The sequence below is a fragment of the Marmota monax genome, unplaced genomic scaffold (assembly GCF_021218885.2).
Source record: "Marmota monax isolate L192 unplaced genomic scaffold, Marmota_monax_Labrador192_F-V1.1 WCK01_AAM20220418_F8-fsc00051, whole genome shotgun sequence".
Taxonomy (NCBI): domain Eukaryota; kingdom Metazoa; phylum Chordata; class Mammalia; order Rodentia; family Sciuridae; genus Marmota; species Marmota monax.
In genome coordinates, this window is record NW_026695202.1 from 14309149 (window position 1) to 14318385 (window position 9237).

General features: G+C 62.7%; 1 protein-coding gene across 1 annotated transcript; it reads left to right on the forward strand.

Annotated features, from left to right (window-relative positions):
- Nucleotides 1-515: 515 nt before the first annotated feature.
- On the forward strand, nucleotides 516-8783 carry Tspo (translocator protein). Its single transcript, XM_046429194.1, has 4 exons — nucleotides 516-640; nucleotides 5939-6143; nucleotides 7533-7671; nucleotides 8376-8783. The coding sequence occupies exons 2-4, from the start codon at nucleotides 5962-5964 to the stop codon at nucleotides 8562-8564; spliced, it is 510 nt and encodes a 169-aa protein (XP_046285150.1). The 5' UTR covers nucleotides 516-640; nucleotides 5939-5961; the 3' UTR covers nucleotides 8565-8783.
- The last annotated feature ends 454 nt before the right edge of the window (nucleotides 8784-9237 follow it).

Consider the following 9237-nt stretch of genomic DNA (forward strand, 5'->3'; position numbering starts at 1 on the left):
ACGGCTGGTCCCAAGGAGGCTCCAGGCTGCTGTGCCTGGGAAGATGTAGCTGGAGCTCTCCTGGGCCCCAGGAGGACCCCCATGAACCACAGTGGCTGGTGCAGGTACCAGGCACTGCCGGGTGGACGCCAGGTCAGGCACAGCGAGTGAGGGTGACCCAGGCAAACTGGAGCGCAGCTGTGCCCTGTGAGGATGGCAGTCTCCCCTCTGCCCTGTGTTGGGGCACGAGGGCCTGGCGCGCTCCTGGTCCTATCATTGCATTTCAGCAATGAGGAGATGGGGCATAGAGAAACAGGCAGCGGTCGGGGACCAGGACTGGGGTGCCCAGGGGCAACAGCTCTAGGCACTGGGCTGCCCCCGCGGAGATGGGGGCCAGGGCTGAGCGAACCGGGGCGAAGCTGGCTTTGTCCTTTATGCCCCCTGAGACGGGTGACTGTTGCCCCATAGAACAGACAGGAACAGCGAGGCTGGCGCGACGCCCAGCGCAGGGACCCGCCCGCGGCTGGGGTTGGCGGAGGCGCGCCGCGGGTAGGCGGGCGACAGGCCAGGCCAAGGCCAAGGCCAGGAGGGACGGGGTGGAGCCAGCAGCCGCCGCCTCGCCGCGCAGCGTCCTTCCGGGAGGAGCCCGCGCCGCCCGCGGGTGAGTGGGGCGGAGGGGCGGCGGGCGGGGGTCCCGGCGCGCGGACCCGGTGGGTGTCCCGCCCGCGCGCTGCGAGGGGAACCGAGGCGGGACTCCAGGGGGCGGGCGCCGGGCAGGGGACGCCGCCTCTCCGGGAGGCCCGAGGGGACAGCAGGACAGCGGAGCAGCAGGACAGGCTGACGGCCGCGAGGGGAGTGGGCAGCCCGAGGTCCGCGGGTCTGGTTCCCGGCGCCGCCTCTGCGCGCCTGTGCCCGCGGCCCGGACTGAACGGATCAGCTGGACCGGGGCCCTGGGGGCGGTGAGCCGCGGGCCCAGCCACCTTTACCCTCTGCACACCCCGCTTTCCCATGACTTGGATTTGGGGGTTCTGTTTCCTTTCTTACACTGAACTTTTTGGTCGTGCAAGCCGTGCCTGGGTTCACTCTTTGTTTGAAAAATGGGTCACTCTCCATAAAGTCCCTTTCCCCAGCGCCGACCTCCCCGTGGCCAGCTGGCCGTGGGGCTTCTAGGCCTGTTGCTTGTCACACCGGTTACTTTCACAATGAAAAAGTTCACAAATGTTATCAGGGGGATTAGCCTTGACTCTAAAAATCGAGTCCCCAGGAGAGCTATGGCTTCAGGGCAGACAAGGCAGGAGAGCTGGGCACATGGCCAGGTTGGGGGGGGACGGGGACACTATGATGGGACAGAAAAGGTCCACTCCGTTCTGTTCTGGGTCACTCTCCAAGGAGGCCTCAGCACAGGAGGTAGCCCAGGCATTTCACTGATGCGGACACAGAGGCTCAGGAATTGAGACCCAGGAGCTGTCTGGTCTCCGGGCCAGAAGTGAGGTATCACCAGAACAGGAGATCCTGGGTGCCACCCTCAGTTGGGGAGAGTTCACATCCCCTACTTAGCCTTCCCAGAAGCTGGGACATTGGCACTGTGGCCGGAGCCAGTGATGCTATTGGCCCTGAGAACCTCCTGACCCTGTGAAGATGGCAGCGAGATCCTGCCTTTAGCAGCCTGAGGGGACATGACATAGGCACTGAGTGGCCATGGGGCCCAGAGCTTGGGCGGAGGGAGGGCCGCATTGGGCTTTGGAGTCACACAGTCCTAGACTATTCTGTGACTTCTCGAGGCTCAGCTTCTTCATCTGGAAAGTGGGACCAGTAGTGAGACCCCCCTGGGGGCCAAGCAGCTGTGAGCCTCAGAGGCAGACGACCCCGCCCTGCGGCTGCTGGGGAGGCCTGCGGGTAGCCAGAGTTGAGCAAGGCCTGGACCTGCCCCTGCCCAGGTCCTGGGTCCTCTGCTTTGCCTAGGGTGCTCCTGGTGAGTGGCCCCAGGTCTTAGGGAGAGTCCAGGGGATTTTTTGACTGCTGTGGTCTTACTGGGTTTGAACCTGGAGGCCACTTCTTTACTTGCAGGAAGTGGGGCGGGCAGCCCCCACAGGGATGCCCAGGGCCCCTCACTTGTCTGGAGTTTCCAGGGAGGTCCTGCTGCCCTGCTCTTCCTTCCCCTGGGCCTCCCAGGAACCCTGGAGTGGGCAGGGCAGAAAATGCCCCCGGACCTAGGAGGCAGCCGAGGCCGGAGCAGATCCGGTTCCTGCCAGGGGTTTACCTTGCCCTCCCTAACCCTCCACTGGGCCCCATCTCAGAGCTGATTTCTGGCCAGCCCAGCCCAGCCCAGGGTGACTCAGCCTGGTGGGCACCACCCACCGCTGCCTGTCCCCCCAGGCAGGTGTGAGTCAGGAGCTGGCAGTCCCCAAGAGGCCCCAGGAAACGTCCTGGGCCTGGCTCTCTCCACACGGGGCGCCTGATCTTGGGCAGGGCAAGGGCAGGTCCTCTGATACCCCGGGGCCTGTCGAGCATAAACACAGTGTGGCCCTTGTGGGGCAGCTAGACAGTGGGGTGGGAGCCAGGGGCTCATCCCCCCATCTGTGGACCCCAATTAGAGACCCTGTCCTCTGACTGGGGCCTTTGGAAGGCCACCCGCTGCCTGGCCTTGGCTTATTTTGTACATCGGGGTCTTGAGTGGTGGGCTCTAAGGTGGGTTGGCAGGGGCATCCACAGCCAGTCCTGTTTGGGGGTTGCCTGGCCCCACTGGGTGCTGTGGCAGGGCGACAGGAGAGCCTCTGTCCTCAGAATGCAGGGAGAAGTGCCGCCACCTGGTTAGGGTGGACAGACCCCTAGTCAGACACAGAGGCCACATGCTGCAGGATCCTGTGGCCATCGAGTGTCCAGGACAGACCATCGCTGGGTGCCAGGGGCTCAGGGCAGGGGCAAGCAGTGATGAGGATGTTTGGGAACTTTCTGGGATTATGCCAAAGGCCACTGAATCGTGCACTTTCCTCGGGTTGGTCTTAAATTGGTGAATTTCACCTCAATTAAGAAAAACTAGCCTGCAGGAGCCCGGGAGGCCCCGGGGCAGGAGCACGGAGGCTGGTGGGTTGGCAGCAGGTGGAGCAGGATGTCCAAGGGTCAGGGCTGACTCTGTTAACAGAGGGCAGCGTGGGGGCACTGGGTGATGTGTGACGTCCTATCCAGACTGGGATGCTGCCGCCTTTTCTTTCTTTTTCTTTTTTTCTTTTTTTGATATTAGGGATTGAACCCAGGGGTATTTAACCGCTGAGCCACATCCCAGCCCCTTTTTATTTTTTATTTTGGGACAGGGTCTTGCTACATTGCTTAGAGCCCCCCTAAGTTGCTGAGGCTGGCTTTGAACATGGCCCTCCAGGTGCAGAGTTGGACCCCTACTGTGCTTGACATGCCCTCTGTGTCTGACTTTGCCCTTCGTGACTGTGGCCTTTCGTGGGGTACAGAGTGCGGGTCCCCTGTGCTTAGAATGTGCCTCTGCAGGGTCCCCTGGTTTTCCTCAGGCTTGGGGCGGGCAGTTAGTGTTGGGGGCAGAAGTGTGCCTACTTCTGAGGGTGGATCAAGGGGTCTTGACGTCCATCTGTCTTATAGTGGCGGCTTTAACCTTTATGGAAGGGACTGTGAGAGGGGGAGGCCCTGAGTGGGGGGCAGAGTGGACATAACCTGGGTGCACCTGGGAAGAGGCACCGGGTCACCACGAGGAGACCCGAGGTTGGGCAGCTCCATTCCTGCCTTGGCATCCCTGCCCCGCCCCTCGGCAGCCCTGCCCTGCCCCTCCGCGCCTGCTTCCTGTGTCTGAGGCCCGCTGGGTGCCCAGGCTGCCGAGTTCCAGGGGAGTCTGGATGCACCGAACAGGGCTTATTATGGTCCCCACATACTGTCACTTTGCTGAGGCATTTATGAAGCAGGCAGAGCAGGGGTCATGACCCACTGCAGAGCCAAGCAGCCGCTGAAGTGGCCAGCTTGCTTGAGGTGATACAGTGGTGAGCCAGGCTCTTAACTGCCTTGGCCACAAGCCTCCACAGCTCTGTGCCTTGGGGCTTCCTCGACAGGGACCCGGTGGCCTGGCTCCCTTTTGGGCAAGGGCTGGAGGATGCTAGTTCAGTGCGAGCTTCGCCAGGCCTGGCAGGTGGCCATTCCCAGGATGGTCAGCATGCCCATGACCTCTGACATTGTCTTAATGCATTTGTTAAATTTAAGCAGTGGGTGTCTATGTCATTGTTACTATTTGCCACAGTTGGGTCCTCCTGCAGCCAGGGTCATGTTCTGCCTTCTTTGCTGGGGTCATGTTGAGAACAGTTGTCTCGCCATTCAGAAGGGCCAGGATGTCACTCAGTGATGGAGCTCTAGCCTGACATGCTCGAGGCCCTGATTTTGATCCCTATCCCTGAAAAATGAATAAGGTAAAGTCAGTGAAATAAAAGGTCCTCCAGAGCTTGACTTGAGGGTTGACCAGTCTTTGAGTCCCCAGTTGTTGGGCACTGAGGTTGCTTCCATATTCACTGAGCTCCGGAGCCCTGGTCAGGCACTCCCCCTCCCAGCCACCCTGCAGCCCCTCGCCCTCCTGCCCTCCCTCACTTGCAGCCCTCGTGGGCCACCTCCTCCTCCCCACATGCTGCCTGTCCCTCTGGTGCCCCTTTGCAGGAAGGGCTCACTGACCTTCCTGTAGCCTCTCCTTCCTGGCCACAGTCAGTGCTGCCCTTTCTGAGGGCTGAGCTCCTCAACCCCATCCAGACCCCTGACGCCCATCCCCTGCTCCCTGCTGCCTGGCTGGCTCCCAGCTGTGAGCCCTGCAAAGTGCTGGATGCCATTAGGTCCTCAGCCCAGGGCTGAGCAAGGGGGCACGGCCTGCCAGCACCACGGGGAGCCTGAAGCCAGCTCCCTCTGCCCCTGCCAAAGGGGGAGGGTTGTGGCCCTCAGGGTGGCAGTATCTGGCCTGAGAGGCCAGGAGAGGGCCAGGGGACCTCCCCAGCCTTGAACCTTTGCCACCCTCAGTCCTGAGTATCAGGGTGGGAGCAGCACTGTGCCCTGGGCAGGCTTTGGTGTGACGCAGGGCAGCCTACTTTATATCTCTTGTACACAAGGAAAGGGGCAGTGGCTTGAGGGTGGGCCCTTTGGGTGGGGAGACATCTGTATACAGAGCCACTCCCTGGTGCTGCCCACTGGAGGGACCCACGGTGGGCAGTGCCAATGTCCTGTCTACAGAGTGGGAAACGGAGGCCCAGAGAGTCAGTGATTTGCTGAGGTCCTAGTGAGGCTGAGGGAAGGAGAGGTGTGGGGGAGCCCCGCCGTCTGCCTGAGGGAGAGGGGTACGCTGTGAGAGGCAGGACGGAAGCTCTGCCTTCCGGGGCCCCGGTGGGCACCCGCCCAGGAGGAGGCAGACCTAGAGGCCTTCCTGATGGAGGGGACCCGAACTGGCTTTGATCAAGGAGGAGGGGAGAGGTCCCTGCCCGAGACCCGAGATCAAGGTTGAGAGGACAGGAGACCCTGAAAGCTGGCCAGTGGCTAAGGGGAAGCCTGGGGGAGAGAGGGCCCCTGAGAGCCCCCGAGAGCCCCCGGCCAGCTGGGGGCTTCTGGGTGGGAACATAAGTTCAGGTGGAGACAGGTCCACTTGAGCTGGGTACAGAGGCCCAGGCCTGTAACCTCAGCAATTTAGGAGACTGAGGCAGGAGGATCACCGATTTGAGGCCAGTCTGGGCAACTTAGTGGGGTCCTATGCAAATTAGTATGAGACCCTGTCTCAAAATAGAAATAGAGGAGAAGGGCTGGGAGGTGGCTCGGTGCTGGCATGGCCTGGCCTCAGTCTTCGGCCCCACCGCCTCTGAACCGCACGGACACCGATGGAGCATCGCGCAGCCGGGACGCCAGAGACCCTGCAGGAGGTGGGCTGACCCGGGCTCCTCGGAGTGGACGGCTCTCACCCCAGCCCTGTGTTCTCTTTCAGAGCTTTCTGGAAGAGCAGTAGCCATGGCTCCACCCTGGGTGCCCGCCGTGGGCTTCACACTGCTGCCCAGCCTGGGGGGCTTTGCTGGCTCCTACTTTGTGCGCGGGGAGGGCCTCCGCTGGCACGCCACCCTGCAGAAGCCCTCGTGGCACCCGCCCCGCTGGGCGCTGGCTCCCGTCTGGGGCACTCTCTACTCAGCCATGGGGTAGGTGTGCGGCTGGGGGGCATCTCCCCTTCAGAGGATGGCCCTTCCCCAGCAGGGGAGCAGGGAGGGGGCCTCAGTCCTGCGGGTTGCACAGGGAGCTTCCCTCTCCTGGGCTCCCTGGGAGGGTGGCCCGCGGCTGGCCCCATGGCGCCCAGGCCCTGCCACCCCTGTCTGGGCCGCTGCAGTGTATAAAGGCCAGCTGGGTCAGGTGGCAGGTGCTTTTCTCTGGTGGCCAACAGCAGCCACGATGGCAGCTCCCTTTGAGCTGCCCGGTGCCAGGCACTATCCGAATTGATTTCTAGAATCCTCCTTTTGACCAGGGACTGCCCAAGAACACAGGCTCGTAAGTGGGGATCCCCTCAGGAGCTCTCCCGAGGCCTGAGAGTCTCTGAAGAGGGAAGAAAGTGGTGGGTGGGGAAGAGCGTCCCCTGGAGGCCCCAATGGCTCCCTGCCCTTTCTGGAATGTTCCTTGCATCCCAGCTGCGCCCTCCCAGCACAGGATGGTCCTGAAGGCACCAGGTACACAAGGCAGGTAGCAGAGGCTGGGCCAGTGTTAGGGATTCTGATGGGAATATGACCCTGAATCTGGGTGTCACCAGGGCCCTCAAGGCCAGTGGGCCGGGTTCTGAGGACTTTCCGGGTCTCTGCTCTCCCCTCCCCCATCCTGGCTCCAGTTCCTGAGGCTCCCCCAGCCCTTGACCCACCTCCACCTTGGAGATCCAAATGCAGCATGGACCTGGCCCAGCCCCTCAACCCCATGGCTCCCCATGGTCGCCTGCTGCACTGTCCCCCAGTGCCTGCGAGAGATCCGTCCTCATCCTGAACCTCAGTTTCCTGATGTGGAGTGGGCGGATGACACTGCCACCAAACAGCAATGTCCTGAGGATGAAATGGGCCAGTGCGGGGGAAGTGCTAGGGCAGGGCCTGCAGGTGTGGCATGTGGCTGTTGCCCCTGTGGCCTCTGCCAGTAGATTGCCATCTGCCCTCCCTGGGCCCCAGACCCCACCCTGCAGGCACACAGACTAGGCTCACACCTGCCTCAGGGCCTTTGCATGTCCTGTCCCCTCCCCTGCAAAGCCTCATCCTCTAAGGCCTGCCCAAATGGCCCATCCTCTGGGCTGCCCCTGGCTAGCTTAAGAGCTTCCTCTGCACCCACTCAGCCCATGTGCTTCTCCTTCATGGCATAGAAGGTGACAGTGTCAAATAATTATTGAGAGTCCCTCATGCCAGGTTCTGCACTAAGTGTTGACCTGAATCCGCACAGCAATCCTCTGAGGAACAAAGGCCCAGAGAGGTTAAGCAGTTTCCCTGAGTTACACAGAAGTCAGTGGCAGCGATCACTGTCATCTGAGAGGTCGGTGAGGTCCTGACCAGAAGCCTCTGTTTTAGGTACGGCTCCTACGTGGTCTGGAAAGAGCTGGGGGGCTTCACAGACGAGGCTGTGGTCCCCCTGGGCCTCTACGCTGGGCAGCTGGCCCTGAACTGGGCATGGCCCCCCATCTTCTTTGGTGCCCGACAAATGGGTTGGGTAAGTGTACCTTTGGCCTTCCTTCCTGGTCCCTGGAGATGTCCCCTCTGAGCACTTGGGACATCCCCTCCAGACGGGTGGAGTTTGGGGGGCGGGGGTCTGTGGGCGTAGCTCTTGGAGGACCCCTGCCCCGGGGCCTCCCATGGGCTGATGCTCCACCCAGGAGGAAGGGAGCCCTGCAGGCCCTGTTGAGGGTGGTCAGGTGCCAGCTGGGGCTCGGGGTCGTCCTGGAGGAAAGCCCCCGTTAGGCCTGGAGCTTCCCAGTGGCAGCGGCTCTTCCCGCAGTGCTGGGGACAGACGGAGCCAGGCAGGCGCCCGTGCTGGCCCCCAGCCCCAGCCCTGCTCCGAACGGCTCCTGCTGAGAAGTGAAATCCACCCGGGAAGTCTGGCCCACTCGGGGCCACCTCATGGACAGCGCTGCACAGGGACAGGGCGTTTGTTGGAGCCTTGCAGAAATGCTGGAGGCCAGGGCAGCCCTCAGTGGAGGCTGGAGGCTCCCAGCCTCCACGCCCCCTTGAACTTTGTGTCCCCTCAGGGTGCTGTCACCTACCCCCTCAGGGCGGGCCAGGCAGGAATGGTGGGTAGCAGGAGGGGCGTGGCCTGGACAAGGGGTGGGACGGGTCTGAGACCGGCTGACTTGGAGGGTTTGTTGGGCACACGCTCTGGCTGTGGAGCCTCAGGCCACCCTGTCCCTGTCTTTGCAGGCCCTGGTGGACCTCCTGCTCATCAGCGGGGCGGCGACAGCCACTACCGTGGCCTGGCACCGGGTGAGCCCGCCCGCCGCCCGCCTGCTCTACCCCTACCTGGCCTGGCTGGCCTTTGCAACCACGCTCAACTACTGCGTGTGGCGGGACAACCAGGGCCGCCGCGGTGGCGGGCGGCTCCAGGAGTGAGGCGCCTGCCTGCTGAGGACTGCCCCGCTGCCCGTCAGGTGCCCCTGCTGGCGTGGCCACTACATGGGCCTGCTGGTCTGTCCGGGTCTCCGCCTAGGGGTCACCAGCGGCTCTGGGGGTGGTCGTCCAAGCCCAGCCACCTCCGGGGCAGTGTCCTGCGCTTTCCGCTGCGCCCTCAGAGCACAGGGCTTGACAAGCCGAGTAAAGTTCTTAACCTTCCACACGGTGGCCTTTATGGGACCCCTGACTGTGGGGAGGGGATGGGCTGTGATACACAGGATGTCTCTGTGGGTGGCTCTGGGCTGCACAACCAGGTGAGGCTGTACCAGCCAGGCTTCAGCACCCTCTTGGGACCCTCCAGACCCTGAGGGTGGGTGGGTCGTGCCCTGAGGACGTGAGCTCCCACAGCTCCCATGATGCTGAGCCCAGGCCCAGCGTCCCATGCTGGCCCTGCCTGGGTCCTCAACCGGCTTTGCCTAGGACAACACTGGCAGGGCTGGGAATGCCAGTTGACCTGCTTGGCACCAGCTTCTCCCCTCCGGGTGGCCCTGAAATACCCTGTTGGCGGGATGGGGGCGGGGGACCAGGCCAACCCCAGCAAACAAGGCTTTCTGCTGGCCCAGACCCACCAGGATTTGGAGGTGTCCCTGCACCCCAGGCTTCCAAGTGAGTG

Excerpts from the sequence above, each read along its gene's own strand:
- Tspo (XM_046429194.1), top strand. The coding sequence starts at position 5,962 with ATGGCTCCACCCTGGGTGCCCGCCGTGGGCTTCACACTGCTGCCCAGC. Across the intron at positions 6,144-7,532 it reads ACTCTCTACTCAGCCATGGG|GTACGGCTCCTACGTGGTCT; the intron begins GTAGGTGTGCGG and ends CCTCTGTTTTAG. Across the intron at positions 7,672-8,375 it reads GTGCCCGACAAATGGGTTGG|GCCCTGGTGGACCTCCTGCT; the intron begins GTAAGTGTACCT and ends CTGTCTTTGCAG.